Source organism: Argentina silus (genome assembly GCF_951799395.1).
Source record: "Argentina silus genome assembly, chromosome: 2".
Taxonomy (NCBI): domain Eukaryota; kingdom Metazoa; phylum Chordata; class Actinopteri; order Argentiniformes; family Argentinidae; genus Argentina; species Argentina silus.
The window spans coordinates 24,175,052-24,193,043 of NC_139656.1; the positions used below are offsets into that span (position 1 = coordinate 24,175,052).

The 17,992-nt window shown below is 41.3% G+C and overlaps 3 protein-coding genes across 3 annotated transcripts; all 3 read right to left on the reverse strand.

The window, feature by feature from the left end:
* Positions 1-176: 176 nt before the first annotated feature.
* Positions 177-3,109, reverse strand: LOC310801251 (protocadherin gamma-A12-like; the record flags this gene model as incomplete). Its single annotated transcript, XM_083665246.1, has 2 exons — positions 177-212; positions 782-3,109. The coding sequence occupies 2 exons, from the start codon at positions 3,107-3,109 to the stop codon at positions 177-179; spliced, it is 2,364 nt and encodes a 787-aa protein (XP_083521372.1).
* LOC310801252 (uncharacterized protein) lies at positions 3,106-17,892 on the reverse strand (the record flags this gene model as incomplete). Its single annotated transcript, XM_083665247.1, has 4 exons — positions 3,106-3,129; positions 4,395-6,631; positions 14,095-14,208; positions 15,519-17,892. 4 exons carry the CDS (start codon positions 17,890-17,892, stop codon positions 3,106-3,108), a joined length of 4,749 nt encoding a protein of 1,582 aa, XP_083521373.1.
* LOC310821581 (protocadherin gamma-A11-like) lies at positions 7,680-14,077 on the reverse strand (the record flags this gene model as incomplete). The annotated part of the gene is made up of 3 exons (XM_083693666.1): positions 7,680-7,733; positions 8,260-9,899; positions 13,504-14,077. 3 exons carry the CDS (start codon positions 14,075-14,077, stop codon positions 7,680-7,682), a joined length of 2,268 nt encoding a protein of 755 aa, XP_083549792.1.
* Positions 17,893-17,992: the final 100 nt, after the last annotated feature.

Sequence of the window (17,992 nt, forward strand, 5' to 3'; positions counted from 1 at the left end):
GTGTTGTATCATTTCTTTCAACAACTGAAAGCTCGTTCGAAAGAACTCGTGAGGCGCTGTCCATGCATGTGGTGCTGAAACTACTACATCTCTTATCTGGAGGGACTGGGCACACAGTACCTCCCTAACATTTCATCAATTGACTCCACGTCACGTCAAGCTTCATCTGATATTCTTCAGATTCTGAATTGTAAGACTACCAGGCTGCTGAACTACAATAGGATACAGAGAGAGAACATATTGCCTTTGAGAAAAATGCATGTGGCATCGCCTTTTCGAAATGTGAAACAACGACTATGATTTATGGTAAAACAGCAATTGAGACAAACAATAAACACTTATATTTCTACTGCATATTGCAGTGTATGTCTATCATATTATAATGATAACATTTAATGTAATATATTCCGGAACAACAAGCACAATAGAAGCAATAATTAACCCTGTGAAAACTAAATTGCCATTCGCGTTGAAATGCATTTCTGCGTGGCATGTTGTCACCTTAGCAATGAGCGTGAATATATTGTTTAGCCATAAACCAGAGCTATAGAGCAGCTGCAATGAAGTATTGAAAGACCTAGGCATATAAACAATACATAACCGGCGTCCTGTAAAACTGTGATAGCTCGACAAAGTCAGAGACATGAGGTGGAATTCACATGAAGTACGGTATCATTTATAGTTCAAAGGGGAAAACAAAATAAAAATGTTTCTTGTTCAAATGACTTTGAAATTTATAGGGACTTGCCATTTCAAATGACGTTAAGTAATCGTGATTTACCTCATAGGTGTGGCCTGCGCTGTTCAGTGTCATTATACTTTCTCCAATGGGCTCAACTGGACTCTTCTTCATTGTGTTATTAGCAGGCAGCGTGTTGTCATTGTATGACGTAACAAACTTGAAGTCACTGGTGCGTGAGCCCGTTTTCAGGTATGCGTCATAATTGTAAGAGCTACGGAGAGTTCCAGCTCCATCCACCTCTGCATAGTTGGGAGGGAAATACGCGCTGGGAATGGTGACTGCTCCATCAAATAACATTCGAGGCTTTCTCCGACGGCAAAACCTCACGGCCAAGATAAGAATAATGAACGTGATGAAAAAGGTGGAAACGGAAACCAGTGCGATAATCAGATAGGAAGTTAATTTCGAACTACTCCCCTCATAAGACATGTCTTTTAGTTCTGGAACTTCGGCCAAATTATCTGATATAAGTAAATATACTGAACAGGTTGCAGAGAGAGAGGCCTGTCCGTTATCTTTCACTGATATAACAAGGTTCTGCTTCATACTGTCAGATTCAGAAATGTCCCGCTGTGCCCTGATCTCTCCGCTGTGTAGAGCAATAGTGAAAAGTCCCGGATCAGTTGATTTCACGATCTGATATGAAAGCCATGCGTTCTGTCCAGAATCAGCATCCACAGCTATCACCTTGGAAACAAGGGACCCTGCCATAGCAGTTTTGGGGACCATCTCAGTCATCAAGAAGTTTCCTGCTGAAGCAGGATATAATATCTGTGGAGAATTATCATTCTCATCTGTTATGAAGACACTCACAGTCACGTTACTGCTGAGCGGAGGAGAACCATTGTCTCTGGCTACAACGTGGACTTTAAAGCTCCTAAACAGTTCATAATCAAATGCTCTCACAGCATGGATCACCCCTGTGTCTCCGTTAATGGATAAGAATGAGGACACTGGAACACCGTTGACCTCACTGGGCAGTAGAGAATAGACCACTGTGCCGTTCTGTCTCCAGTCTGGGTCTCTGGCAGTAACACAACATATAGAGGAGCCAGGCTTGTTATTCTCATTCACATAGGCGCTGTAGGATTGTTCTTCAAACACAGGTGGATTGTCATTGACGTCTGACACAGATAAATTAATAGTCTTTGATGAGGATAGGGGTGGAGACCCTTCGTCAGTGGCAGTGATTGTGATGTTATAATCAGATATCATCTCACGGTCTAGTTCATTTGTAGTGACCAGAGAATAGTAATTTTTTATGGAGGGGTTTAATTTGAAAGGAACATTTTGCTGAATAGAGCAGCGGACCTGTCTATTTCTCTCAGAGTCTTTATCCTGCACATTAATGATGCCCACCTCTGTGCCAGGGAACACATTCTCGGGAACAGGACTGTTAAGGGATGTTATATATAACATCGGTGCGTTGTCATTCACATCCGTGATTTCGATAATCACTTCACAATTTGAAGCTGACCCGAATCCATCCTTTGCCTTTACGCTCATTTCATAATAGGTTTCCTCTTCAAAGTCAATGGGGCCGACTACTCTTATTTCTCCGGTTGTTTTATTAATTGAAAATAGCTTCGCTGCTCTGTTACTAACACGACTGAATTCATATGTTACTTCCCCATTCAGTCCTTCGTCTGCATCAGTAGCCGTTATTGTTGTTACTACTGTACCTAACGGAGCGTTTTCGGGTAGACTGACCTTGTCGACATTCTTGCTAAACACTGGAATATTGTCGTTCGCATCCAAAACAGTGACATGTATAACAACAGTTCCAGATCTCTTTGGAGTCCCGCCGTCAACCGCTGTAAGTAAGAGAGTCATCTCTTGTTGTTGTTCTCGATCAAGCTTTTTTTCTAGAATTAACTCACTGTATTTCCTTCCATCTGGGTTTGTTTTAACACCTAACCCAAAGTAATCATTTCTCTCAAGGGAATATTTTTGAACTGCGTTTTGTCCAATATCTGCATCATGAGCTTCGCTTAGGAGGAAGTGAGTTCCCCTATCGGCTAACTCACTGATTTCTAGTTGAATGCTATTATCAGAAAATACTGGCGAGTTGTCGTTAACATCTTGGATTTGCAAAATAATACGATGCAATTCGAGAGGATTCTCTAACACAAGCTCGTATTTTAAAGAACAAGAAATCCTCGACCCACACAGCTCCTCCCTGTCTATTGTTTCAGCCACAACGAAATCTCCAGTATTCAGATTAATGTCGCAATAACGTTGACGACTGCCATCCATATTCAAACGAGCCTTGCGAGCAGAAAATCCTCTCGCATCCAGACCCAGATCCATAGCTACATTTCCAATCACAGATCCGGGTTTCATCTCCTCCGGAATACCATAGTTCATGTCTCCAAGGCTTGTACGAACTGAGATAACGAGGAAAACCAGACAGCACGACGATACCGTTATTGATAATCCAACGTTTTCCATAATCCAAAAATGTATTCCAACTACAGAGGGGTATGAATATGATATTCAACCTTCACAATAAAACATGTACTTCTTAGGCTAATTGTGTCCAATACAATAAACCCTATAATCTGTCTGAAGGAGAGATGGTTTGTCACACTACACAGAAAATATATCCTCCCCTTTTATGGTTAAACTGGGTGGAGACGTGTATATCGTCCAATATGCAGTGAACAGCGACACGTAGAGCATTAATTTGCAAACTACATTCAAAGGTTTGTAATCACAATGCTAAAACAAAGACTGAAATTAAAGTTATGCAGTGAAACATCTGTTCGTCAATACCCAAAATGTAAAACATAGGCTACAATTTGTCCCACAAGACGTTGAAGTAATAACCACGACCTGTGAATAATTTGGTCAAGCATTAATAGGAAAAAGGTGCTCTGTCGTTTCTTTCTACAATTAAAAGGTATTGCAATCAGCATTGCCCCTGTGAAAGCGCTTCTGAAGCGCTGTCCCTTTTTGTGGTGCTGAACCTACAAGGCCTGCATATGTCTCTGAACGGACTCTGATGACTTCACATCAATTGATAACACATCTCTGCACGTTTAGTTTGATTGGATATTCCTTCGATTCTAAATTGGAATACTTGTTATGAAGCATCTGAACTGCAATCGGATGCAGAGAGGGAAAGTATTGCCTAAATGCAAAATGCAAGAGGATTATTCGAAATGGAAAACAATGACAGTGATACAGTATATTGACAAACTACAGTTGGGACAGACAGACTACATTTTTATTTCTATTGCGTAATGCAGTTGTTGTCTATCGTGTTCCATAATGAGAACATTGTATTATCTATTGAGAACATGTAATGTTATATATTATCCGGCATAACACACGCAGAATGGACGCAATAAATAGCATAACCAGATGACTGAGACAGTCATCGTTGAAATGCGTTTCTGTGCTACATGGTGTTGCCCTTATCAGTACGCGTCAATAAGTTGTGTCACCAAAAAAAAAAAAAACTTGCTACGATATCTTAGAACAGCTACAATAAAGCTCGATTGCGAGAGTCTGAGACCCGAATTTGAAATCATATTAAGTCAGCCGATAGTTCATCGGGCAAAACAATGTTAGATTGTTTATTTTCATGTGACCATGCATTTCATAAGGGACTAGCCATTTCAAATGAAGTTAAGTAATCGTGATTTACCTCATAGGCGTCGCCTGCGCTGTTCAGTGTCATTATACTTTCTCCAATGGGCTCAACTGGACTCTTCTTCATTGTGTTATTAGCAGGCAGCGTGTTGTCATTGTATGACGTAACAAACTTGAAGTCACTGGTGCGTGAGCCCGTTGTCAGGTATGCGTCATAATTGTAAGAGCTACGGAGAGTTCCAGCTGCATCCACCTCTGCATAGTTGGGAGGGAAATACGCGCTGGGAATGGTGACTGCTCCATCAAACAACATTCGAGGCTTTCTCCGACGGCAAAACCTCACGGCCACGATGAGAATAATGAACGTGATGAAAAAGGTGGAAACGGAAACCAGTGCGATAATCAGATAGGAAGTTAATTTGGAACTACTCCCCTCATAAGACATGTCTTTCAGTTCTGGAACTTCAGCCAAGTTATCTGATATAAGTAAATATACTGAACAGGTTGTAGAGAGAGAGGGCTGTCCGTTATCTTTCACTGATACAACAAGGTTCTGCTTCATACTGTCAGATTCAGAAATGTCCCGCTGTGCCCTGATCTCTCCGCTGTGGAGACCGATAGTGAAAAGTCCCGGATCAGTCGATTTCACGATCTGATATGAAAGCCACGCGTTCTGTCCAGAATCAGCATCCACAGCTATCACCTTGGAAACAAGGGACCCCGCCATAGCAGCCTTGGGGACCATCTCAGTCATCAAGGAGTTTCCTGCTGAAGCAGGATATAATATCTGTGGAGAGTTATCATTCTCATCTGTTATGAAGACACTCACAGTCACGTTACTGCTGAGCGGAGGAGAACCATTGTCTCTGGCTACCACGTGGACTTTAAAGTTCCTAAACTGTTCATAATCAAATGCCCTGACAGCATGGATCACCCCCGTGTCTCCGTTAATGGATAAGAATGAGGACACTGGAACACCGTTGACCTCACTGGGCAGTAGAGAATAGACCACTGTGCCGTTCTGTCTCCAGTCTGGGTCTCTGGCAGTAACACAACATATAGAGGAGCCAGGCGTGTTATTCTCAGTCACATAGGCGCTGTAGGATTGTTCTTCAAACACAGGTGGATTGTCATTGACGTCTGACACAGATAAATGAATACTCTTTGATGAGGATAAAGGTGGTGACCCTTCATCAGTAGCAGTGATCGTGATGTTATAATCTGATATCATCTCACGGTCTAGTTCACTTGTAGTGACCAGAGAATAGTAATTTTTGATGGAGGGGTTTAATTTGAAAGGAACATTTTGTTGAATGGAGCAGCGGACCTGTCTGTTCCTCTCCGAATCTTTATCCTGCACATTAATGATGCCCACCTCTGTACCAGGTAACACATTCTCAGGGATTGGATTTTTTAACGATTTCAGAGATATCACGGGTTCGTTATCATTCACGTCAGTAATTTCAATAATAACTTTAGCAAAAGAGGACAATCCCGACCCGTCCTTTCCCTGGATACGTAATTCATGAAACGACTCTTCTTCATAATCAATTTTTCCGCCAACTTTAACTTCCCCCGTTTTATGGTCAAGTTTAAACAATGGATTCCCCTCATTTGAAACACGACCGAAATCATAGGTTACTTCCCCATTAGCTCCCTCGTCAGCATCCGTGGCCTTAACAGTTGCCACCAAAGTATCGATTGGAGAATTTTCAGGTATCGTGACTTTGTAGACCTTTTGACTAAATACTGGAATATTATCGTTTGCATCCAGCACAGTGACGTGTATGACTACTGTACCAGATCTCTGTGGATTTCCGCCGTCAATCGCAGTAAGTAACAATGTCACCTCCCGCTGTTGTTCACGATCCAGCTCCTTGTCTAAAACTACCTCGCTGTATTTCCCTCCGTCAGAGTTCGTATTAACAGCTAAGGTAAAATGGTCGTTCCTTTGAAGGCTGTAGCCTTGAACAGCATTTAGTCCTATATCTGCATCGTGAGCCTCATTGAGCGTAAATCGAGCGCCTTTGTCTGCTGATTCTGTGATCTCGAATTTAACGACATCTTCCGTAAACTGTGGCGAATTATCATTAATATCTTGTATCTGAACAACGATGCGGTGTAATTCTAAAGGATTCTCCATAACCATTTCATATTCCAATGCGCACGAAATCCTCCGACCGCAAAGCTGCTCCCTGTCAATTCTCTCAGCAACAATCAAATCACCAGTACTCAGATTTATTTCACAATAACGCCTGCTGCTGCCTTCCATTTCTAAACGAGCCTCTCGAGCTGAAAGTATTTTATGATCTACCCTGAGATCATTGGCAATATTCCCGATCACAGATCCGCGTTTCATCTCCTCTGGTATAGAATAGCTCATATCTCCATTGCTGTTCCGCAGGAGGAAAAGAAAGACAATCAGATCGAATATCCAGACAGAACTAGAGGATCCTTTGTATTCCATTGTCAGAATTGACCTCATACCAATAAAACTCTTGGTGACTGCCTTTGCAAGAGTGAGATCGAAATGTAAAAATGACTGAGTACCAGCAGCCTAACATTCAATTCAGCCTATGGTTTTGTTTTCTACGATACTGTCTCCTTCCTTTACATATGATATTAGTAGGTGGAGATATCTATATTCCACAATAGCTGGTGAAGAGCGACACACTGAGTACTTTTCAAAAACTGCAACAACTATAGGCAACAAAGTATATTCCATATTAAAACACTTAGCCTATAATGTAAATCGAGCAAAAACAATGATGTGCATTTAGGTAGATGGTACGGTTGTGTGTCAATTAATACATTTCTAAATTGACTACATTTCTACATTTTGATTTCGATTTGAGCAATGCCCATATATAAGAAGTGCAACTTAAGTCCTTAAAGCAGGCTAAATGAAGCCCTTGAAATTCTAGGCCTAGACCTTTTTCTCAGTCTGTTCTAGTTCAACGTGAAAAACTAACATGGTCGACTATACAGTTGTATGTCATATAGATTGTTTACATGTGTGCTGTTTGCACTTATCGTTTCTAGAGTTGGTGTAAGCAAGCCCTGACGCAACCTTTTACTGAAACCAAACCCTTAGAAATAAACCTTGTAGCATAACATTTAGTTAGGGTACACGATATGATGGAGTGTAGGCCCTAATTCACATTAAACATTCTCAACGTGTACAGCCTAGAAGAATGCCTTTCACAAAGGCCTTTAAATATAAATGTACCTTATTATGAACAAAAGGAAAACATCTCCCAAATTCTCTGAGGTTATGCGGTGTTGGTCTAATCTACTGAAATCAACTGAATGAAAAGGAGGCTTCGCTTGTTGGCGCTGTCTACATTACTGGTGCTGAAATAGAATTGTTGGAATCCTCGTTGAACAGCAGCAACTGGATAGATAGGATCGCAGTTTATTCTCAAGCCATATGTGGGAAAAACAACAACATCGGTTTCTGTCTGAACTATTGCAGTGTATCGTCATTGATAATGGTTTGCCAAATATTCCAGGACGAAAGGATAATTCGTAGAAAGAGAGAGGGAATAGGCCACCCGTACAGAACCGTCGCAAAAATCACTTTCGTTAGCATATAATATAATTCCATTATGTCCAGTCAAATATGTCTGCAAGATGTAAAGCGATCTAAACTTCGACCAACATTACTAGTGTGTCAATTCCATATTAAATGACATATACTTGTTATAGCTACATTCACGTAAGGTTATTGCTTCACACTTCGAAAAATGCACATAGCGTAAAAGGAACAAGACCATTATACTAGCCAATTATAAAACTGTAAAACATGGATAATAGCGTGAACGTTTTTAAAAAAGTTAATCATGTAGAATGCATTATAATTGCATACAATGTTCAAATCGTGAGAGAGAAAACACATTCGTGCAGCCATGTTCGCTCACCTCGAATTCCCCAGCGCTATTCAGCATGTGTGTGCTGTCCTCAACCGAGATGTTTTGGTTCTTCTTCATTGTGTTATTAGCAGGCAGCGTGCTGTCATTGTATGACGTAACAAACTTGAAGTCACTGGTGCGTGAGCCCGTTGTCAGGTATGCGTCATAATTGTAAGAGCTACGGAGAGTTCCAGCTCCATCCACCTCTGCATAGTTCGGAGGGAAATACGCGCTGGGAATGGTGACTGCTCCATCAAATAACATTCGAGGCTTTCTCCTCCGGCAAAATCTCACGGCTACAATAAGAATAATGAAAGTGGTGAAAAACGTGGAAACGGACACCAGTGCGATGATCAGATAGGAGGTTAATTTGGAACTACTCTCCTCATAAGACATGTCTTTCAGTTCTGGAACTTCAGCCAAGTTATCTGATATAAGTAAATATACTGAACAGGTTGTAGAGAGAGAGGGCTGTCCATTATCTTTAACTGATATAACAAGGTTCTGCTTCATACTGTCAGATTCAGAAATGTCCCTCTGTGCCCTGATCTCTCCGCTGTGGAGACCAATTGTGAAAAGTCCCGGATCAGTCGATTTCACGATCTGATATGAAATCCACGCATTCTGTCCAGAGTCAGCATCCACAGCTATCACCTTGGAAACCAGTGACCCCGCCATTGCAGCTTTGGGGACCATCTCAGTCATCAAGGAGTTTCCTGCTGAAGCAGGATATAATATCTGTGGAGAGTTATCATTCTCATCTGTTATGAAGACACTCACAGTCACGTTACTGCTGAGCGGAGGAGAACCATTGTCTCTGGCTACAACGTGGACTTTAAAGCTCCTAAACTGTTCATAATCAAATGCTCTCACAGCATGGATCACCCCCGTGTCTCCGTTAATGGATAAGAATGACGACACTGGAACAGTGTTGACTTCACTGGGCAGTAGAGAATAGACCACTGTGCCGTTCTGTCTCCAGTCAGGGTCTCTGGCAGTAACACAACATATAGAGGAGCCAGGCTTGTTATTCTCAGTCACATAGGCGCTGTAAGACTGTTCTTCAAACACAGGTGGATTGTCATTGACATCTGACACAGAAAAATAAATAGTCTTTGATGAGGATAGGGGTGGAGACCCTTCGTCAGTGGCAGTGATTGTGATGTTATAATCAGATATCATCTCACGGTCTAGTTCACTTGTAGTGACCAGAGAATAGTAATTTTTGATGGAGGGGTTTAATTTGAAAGGAACATTTTGTTGAATGGAGCAGCGGACCTGTCTATTTCTCTCTGAATCTTTATCCTGTACATTAATGATGCCCACCTCAGTGCCAGGTAACACATTCTCAGGAACAGGATTGTTAAATGATTTGATTAATATCATCGGTGCATTGTCATTCACATCTGTGATTTCGACAACAACTTTACAATTTGAAGCTGACCCTAAACCATCTTTTCCCTGTACGCTCATTTCATAATATGTTTCCTCTTCAAAGTCAATGGTTCCGATTACTCTTATTTCTCCGGTTGTCTCATTCATAGAAAACAGTTTTGCTCCTCTGTTACTTACACGAGTCAGCTGATATGTCACTACCCCATTCAGTCCTTCGTCTGCATCAGTGGCCGTCACCTTTATAACTACTGTACCTAAAGTAGCAGTTTCAGGTAAACTGACCTTATATACATTCTGGCTAAACACTGGAATATTATCGTTCGCATCCAGCACAGTGACGTGTATAACAACGGTGCCAGATCTCTGTGGAGTCCCACCGTCAACCGCTGTGAGAAACAAGGTCACTTCCTTTTGCTGTTCACGATCTAGCTCCTTCTCTATTACTAATTCACTATATTTTCCTCCATCTGTGTTCGTATGAACAGCTAATGCAAAATAGTCATTATTTTCCAGGGAATATTGTTGAACTGAGTTTAGCCCTATATCCGCATCATGAGCCTCATTTAGGAGGAAGCGCGTTCCTCTGTCGGCCGATTCTCTGATTTCTAATAGAATGCGGTCATTCGGAAAAATTGGGGGGTTATCGTTTGTGTCTTGAATTTGCACAGTGATACGATGTAATTCTAGAGGATTCTCTAACACAAGCTCGTACTTCAAGGCACAAGAAACCCTCGACCCGCACAGCTCCTCCCTGTCTATTGTTTCAGCCACAATAAAATCTCCAGTATTCAGATTAATGTTACAATAACGCTGACGACTGCCATCCATATCCAAACGAGCCTTTCGAGCAGAAAATCCTCTCGCATCAAGACCTAGGTCCTTAGCTAAGTTTCCAATTACAGATCCGCTTTTCATCTCCTCCGGAATAGCATAATTTATGTCTCCAAGGCTTGTGCGCACTAAGAAAAACATAAAGAACAGATAGCATGTCGAGGCCGACACTGATAATCCAACGTGTTCCATAATCCCAAACTGTATAGGTCCTACTCCAACTCCAACGGGGTATGAATATGTTTTTCAACCCTCAAAATCAAACATTTACTTCGTAATTGTGTCCAATAAAACGCACAATATGGTCCATCTGAAAGAGCCGATGGTTTGTCTACCGAAAATATATCCTCCCCTCTTACGGTTCAACTGGGTGGAGACGTGTATATCACCAATATGCAGTGAACAGCGACACGTAGAGTAATGCTTGGAAAACTACATTCAAAGGTTGAAAATAGAAATTCCAACACAAAGGCTGCACATAGAAAATACTGCGCTTGAATTACAGTTGTTCACAGGAAGTATATCCAATATTACACATACTTTAGCCGAAAGCATTTAGGGGAATTGTGTAACTGTTTTACCCTTCCTTTTGACTACAACTGAAAGGCCGAAGATTAGCTCAGTACAGCTTTGCCTCCTTCCAATCCTCTCCTAAAGAGCTGTCCATATACAGAATATGGTGCTGAAACACTGCTAGCGTCCTATTATCAAAATACAATCAGAAAGGCCTACGTTTTTTTGTGTTATTGCAAAATGTAGCTCTATAGATTTTTTCTAAAGTAACAAAACGACTGATCATTGAAAAACAATAACTCAAACTCAAATAATGACGTGTAATTTAATTCTAGTAGGTAACATAGAGGTATGTGTATAAAAAGATGAGTCAAACATCAAAGGCCTATAGAAATCAAATTATTGAACAAATAATATTTTAGATCAGCATTAATGACAGAATAAACTGATAATTTTATTGTATTTCATGCAACTAGTACAAGCCAATTTCTCGCATGAAGAGAAACTCATGAACAACTGTAAGAACAGTCAGGACAACATGCCCACAATAGCTACAAAATCCTTAAGATGACTAGAGATAGTCAATATAGCATTACAATACCAATATGTGCTGTATGATGTATCCATGTAAATCAATACATGTATGGCCATAGGATTAGAGCTAACTATCACAAACCAGCAGAAACAAAGAATTGCATTCTTTGATATTAAAAACCTTTTCCTGTCCTCCACATTTGCGATGGACAAGCTCAGATACCTTGGAATTCAGAGAGGTGGAAATCAAATCCTCCAGTTCAAGCAGTTAAAAAGAAGACTCAAAATATAAGCAATCATGTATTCATAGGCTATGACGTTAAAAAGGATGATTTACCTCGTATGTGTCGACTGCGCTGTTCAGAGTCATTATACCTTCTCCAATGGGCTCAACTGGACTCTTCTTCATTGTGTTATTAGCAGGCAGCGTGTTGTCATTGTATGACGTAACAAACTTGAAGTCACTGGTGCGTGAGCCCGTTGTCAGGTATGCGTCATAATTGTAAGAGCTACGGAGAGTTCCAGCTCCATCCACCTCTGCATAGTTGGGAGGGAAATACGCGCTGGGAATGGTGACTGCTCCATCAAACAACATTCGAGGCTTTCTCCGACGGCAAAACCTCACGGCCACGATAAGAATAATGAAAGTGATGAAAAAGGTGGAAACAGACACCAGGGCGATGATCAGATAGGAGGTTAGTTTGGAACTACTGCCCTCATAAGACATATCTTTCAGTTCTGGAACTTCAGCCAAGTTGTCTGATATAAGTAAATATACTGAACAGGTTGTAGAGAGAGAGGGCTGTCCATTATCTTTCACTGATATAACAAGGTTCTGTTTCATGTTGTCAGATTCAGAAATGTCCCTCTGTGCCCTGATCTCTCCGCTGTGGAGACCAATAGTGAAAAGTCCCGGATCAGTCGATTTCACAATCTGATATGAAAGCCACGCATTCTGTCCAGAATCAGCATCCACAGCTATCACCTTGGAAACAAGTGACCCCGCCATAGCAGCTTTGGGGACCATCTCGTTCATCAAGGAGTTTCCTGCTGAAGCAGGATATAATATCTGTGGAGAGTTATCATTTTCATCTGTTATGAAGACACTCACAGTCACGTTACTGCTGAGCGGAGGAGAACCATTGTCTCTGGCTACAACGTGGACTTTGAAGCTCCTAAACTGTTCATAATCAAATGCTCTCACAGCATGGATCACCCCCGTGTCTCCGTTAATGGATAAGAATGAGGACACTGGAACACCGTTGACCTCACTGGGCAGTAGAGAATAGACCACTGTGCCGTTCTGTCTCCAGTCTGGGTCTCTGGCAGTAACACAACATATAGAGGAGCCAGGCATGTTATTCTCAGTCACATAGGCGCTGTAGGATTGTTCTACAAACTCAGGTGGATTGTCATTGACGTCTGACACAGATAAATGAATAGTTTTTGATGAGGAAAGGGGTGGAGAGCCTCCATCTGAAGCAGTGATTGTGATGTTATAATCTGATACCATCTCACGGTCTAGTTTACTTGTGGTGACCAGAGAATAATAATTTTTGATAGAGGGGTTTAATTTGAAAGGAACATTTTGCTGAATAGAGCAACGGACCTGTCCATTTCTCTCTGAGTCTTTATCCTGAATGTTGATGATGCCCACCTCAGTGCCAGGTAACACATTCTCAGGAACAGGACTGTTTAGGGATTTTATGAATATCATTGGTGCGTTGTCATTCACATCTGTGATTTCGATAATTAATTTACAATTTGAAGCTGACCCTAAACCATCCTTTGCCTCTAGGCTCATTTCATAATATGTTTCCTCTTCAAAGTCAATGGGACCTATTACTCTTATTTCTCCGGTTGTTTTATTAATTGAAAATAGCTTTGCTGCTCTGTTACTTACACGACTAAATTCATATGTCACCTCTCCATTCAGTCCTTCATCTGCATCTGTAGCCGTTACTGTTGTTACTACTGTACCAAAAGGAGCGTTTTCGGGTAGACTGACCTTGTAGACATTCTGGCTAAACACTGGAATATTATCGTTAGCATCTAGAACAGTGACGTGTATTACAACAGTACCAGATCTCTGTGGAGTGCCACCGTCAACCGCAGTCAGTAAGAGTGTCACCTCCTGCTGCTGTTCTCGATCAAGCTTTTTCTCTAATATTAATTCGCTGTATTTCCCTCCATCTGTATTTGTTTTAACACCTAACCCAAAGTAGTCATTTTTTTCAAGATAATATTTTTGAACTGCGTTTTGTCCTATATCTGCATCATGGGCCTCGCGCAGGAGAAAGTGAGTTCCCCTATCGGCTGATTCACGGATCTCTAGTTGAATGCGGTCATTAGAAAATACTGGCGAGTTGTCGTTAACATCTTGGATTTGTACAATAATACGATGCAATTCTAGAGGATTCTCTAACACAAGCTCGTATTTTAAAGAACAAGAAATCCTCGAACCACACAGCTCCTCCCTGTCTATTGTTTCAGCCACAACGAAATCTCCAGTATTCAGATTAATATCACAATAACGTTGACGACTGCCAACCATATCCAAACGAGCCTTACGAGCATAAAATCCTCTCACATCCAGCCCCAGATCCTTAGCCAAGTTTCCAATCACAGATCCGCGTTTCATCTCCTCCGGAATAGCATAGTTCATGTCTCCAAGGCTTGTACGCACTAAGAAGAGAATACAAATCAGAAAGCACGTCGAGGCCGATCCTGATAATCCAACGTGTTCCATAATCCAAAACTGTATTCCAACTCCACGGGAGTACGAATATGTTATTCAATATTCAAAATCTGATATTTACTCCGTAATTCTGTCCAATAAACTGCACGATGTAGGCTAATATATGTGTAGGAGACGATGGTTTGTCACACTCCACAGCAAATATATCCTCCCCTCCTTTGGTTAAACTGGGTGGAGACGTGTATATCGTCCAATATGTAGTAAACAGCGACACGTAGAGTATTCATTTGAAAACTACAATCCAAGATCTTTAATTGAAATTCTAAGATAAAGACATCGATTAGTTTACGCAGTTAACATGTGACCGTGACTACTAAATAGGGTAAAGCATAGGCCCACAGGGCTCAAAATAGACTACCTCTTTTCCACAAAAAGTTAAAGTTGGCCAAATAATCAAGAACAATAAATATGTTTGGCAAAGCATTAACGGGGGAAAAGGGTTGTATAATTTTCTTTCTCGAACTGAAAGCTCATTCGAAAGAGCTCGTGTGGCGCTGTCCATGCATGTGGTGCTGAAACTACTACATCTCTTATCTGGACGGACTGGGTACACAGTACCTCCCTAACATTTCATCAATTGACTCCACGTCAAGTCAAGCTTGATCTGATATTCTTTAGATTCTGAATTGTAAGACTACAAGGGTGCTGAACTACAATAGGATACAGAGAGAGAACATATTGCCTAAGAGCAAAATGTATGTGGCATCGCCTTATCGAAATGTGAAACTATGATTTATGTTAAAACAGCAATTGAGACAAACAATAAACACATGTATTTCTACTGCATATTGCAGTGTATGCCTATCGTATTATAATGATAACATGTAATGTCATGTATTCTGGAACAACAAGCACAATAGAAGTAATAAATAACCCTGTGAAGACTAAATTGTCATTAGCGTTGAAATGCCTTTCACCCTTAGCAATGAGCGTCAATACATTGTTTAGCCATAAAACAGAGCTTTAGATCAGCTGCAATAAAGTATTGAAAGACTTAGGCATATAGACAATACATGACCGTCGTCCTGCAAAACTGTGATAGCTCGACAAAGTCAGAGACATGAGGTAGAATTCACATGAAGTACGCTATAATTTGTAGTTCAAAGGGGAAAACTAAAAAGAAAATGTTTCTTGTTCATATGATTTTGCATTCTATAGGGACTTGCCATTTAAAATGAAGTTAAGTAATCATGATTTACCTCATAGGTGTCGCCTGCGCTGTTCAGTGTCATTATACTTTCTCCAATGGGCTCAACTGGACTCTTCTTCATTGTGTTATTAGCTGGCAGCGTGTTGTCATTGTATGACGTAACAAACTTGAAGTCACTGGTGCGTGAGCCCGTTGTCAGGTATGCGTCATAATTGTAAGCACTACGGAGAGTTCCAGCTCCATCCACCTCTGCATAGTTGGGAGGGAAATACGTGCTGGGAATGGTGACTGCTCCATCAAACAACATTCGAGGCTTTCTCCTGCGGCAAAACCTCACGGCCACGATAAGAATAATGAAAGTGATGAAAAAGGTGGAAACAGACACCAGGGCGATGATCAGGTAGGAGGTTAGTTTGGAACTACTGCCCTCATAAGACATATCTTTCAGTTCTGGAACTTCAGCCAAGTTATCTGATATAAGTAAATATACTGAACAGGTTGTAGAGAGAGAGGGCTGTCCGTTATCTTTCACTGCTATAACAAGGTTCTGCTTCATACTGTCAGATTCAGAAATGTCCCGCTGAGCCCTGATCTCTCCGCCGTGGAGACCAATAGAGAAAAGTCCCGGATCAGTCGATTTCACAATCTGATATGAAAGCCACGCGTTCTGTCCAGAGTCAGCATCCACAGCTATCACCTTGGAAACAAGGGACCCCGCCATAGCAGCTTTGGGGACCATCTCAGTCATCAATGAGTTTCCTGCTGAAGCAGGATATAATATCTGTGGAGAGTTATCATTCTCATCTGTTATGAAGACACTCACAGTCACGTTACTGCTGAGCGGAGGAGAACCATTGTCTCTGGCTACAACGTGGACTTTGAAGCTCCTAAACTGTTCATAATCAAATGCCCTCACAGCATGGATCACCCCCGTGTCTCCGTTAATGGATAAGAATGAGGACACTGGAACACCGTTGACCTCACTGGGCAGTAGAGAATAGACCACTGTGCCGTTCTGTCTCCAGTCTGGGTCTCTGGCAGTAACAGAACATATAGAGGAGCCAGGCGTGTTATTCTCAGTCACATAGGCGCTGTAGGATTGTTCTTCAAACACAGGTGGATTGTCATTGACGTCTGACACAGATAAATGAATGATCTTTGATGAGGATAGGGGTGGAGACCCTCCATCTGTAGCAATGATTGTGATGTTATAATCTGATATCATCTCACGGTCTAGTTTACTTGTGGTGACCAGAGAATAATAATTTTTTATTGAGGGGTTTAATTTGAAAGGAACATTTTGCTGAATGGAGCAGTGGACCTGTCTATTTCTTTCTGAGTCTTCATCCTGTACATTAATGATGCCTACCTCAGTGCCAGGTAAGACATTCTCGGGAATAGGATTGTTAAACGATTTGATAAATATAATAGGTGCATTGTCATTCACATCTGTGATTTCGATAATAACTTTAGAATTTGAAGCTGACCCTAAACCATCTTTTGCCTGTACGCTCATTTCATAATATGTTTCCTCTTCATAGTCAATGGGGCCGATTACTTTTATTTCTCCGGATGTCTTAATGATAGAAAACAGTTTCGCTGCTCTTTTACTGACACGACTCAATTCATAAGTCACCTCTCCATTCAGTCCCTCGTCAGCATCAGTAGCCGTTACTCTTATTACTACTGTACCTAACGGAGCGTTTTCGGGTAGACTGACCTTGTAAACATTCTGGCTAAACACTGGAATATTATCGTTCGCGTCCAACACAGTAACATGTATAACAACAGTACCAGATCTCTGTGGAGTCCCACCGTCAACCGCTGTGAGTAACAAATTAACTTTGTCTTGCTTTTCACGATCTAACTCATTTTCTACCACTAATTCACTATACTTTCCTCCATCTGGGTTCGTATGAACAGTTAATGCAAAATAGTCATTTTTTTCCAGGGAATATTTTTGAACTGAGTTTAGCCCTATATCCGCATCATGGGCCTCGCTTAAGAGGAAGCGCGTTCCTCGAACGGCTGATTCACTGATTTCTAGTTCAATGCGGTCATTCGAAAATGTAGGGGAGTTATCGTTTGTATCTTGAATTTGCACAGTTATACGATGTAATTCTAGAGGATTCTCTAACACAAGCTCGTATTTTAAAGAACAAGAAACCCTCGGCCCGCACAGCTCCTCCCTGTCTATTGTTTCAGCCACAACAAAATCTCCAGTATTCAGATTAATGTCACAGTAACGTTGACGACTGCCATCCATATTCAAACGAGCCTTGCGAGCAGAAAATCCTCTCGCATCCAGCCCCAGATCTTTAGCTACATTTCCAATCACAGATCCGCGTTTCATCTCCTCTGGAATAGCATAGTTCATGTCTCCAAGGCTTGCGCGCACTAAGAAAAACATAAAGAACAGACAGCATGTCGAGGCCGACACTGATAATCCAACGTGTTCCATAATCCCAAACTGTATAGGTCTTACTCCAACGGGGTATGAATATGTTTGTCAACCTTCAAAATCATACATTTACTCCGTAATTATTTCCAATTAAACGCAC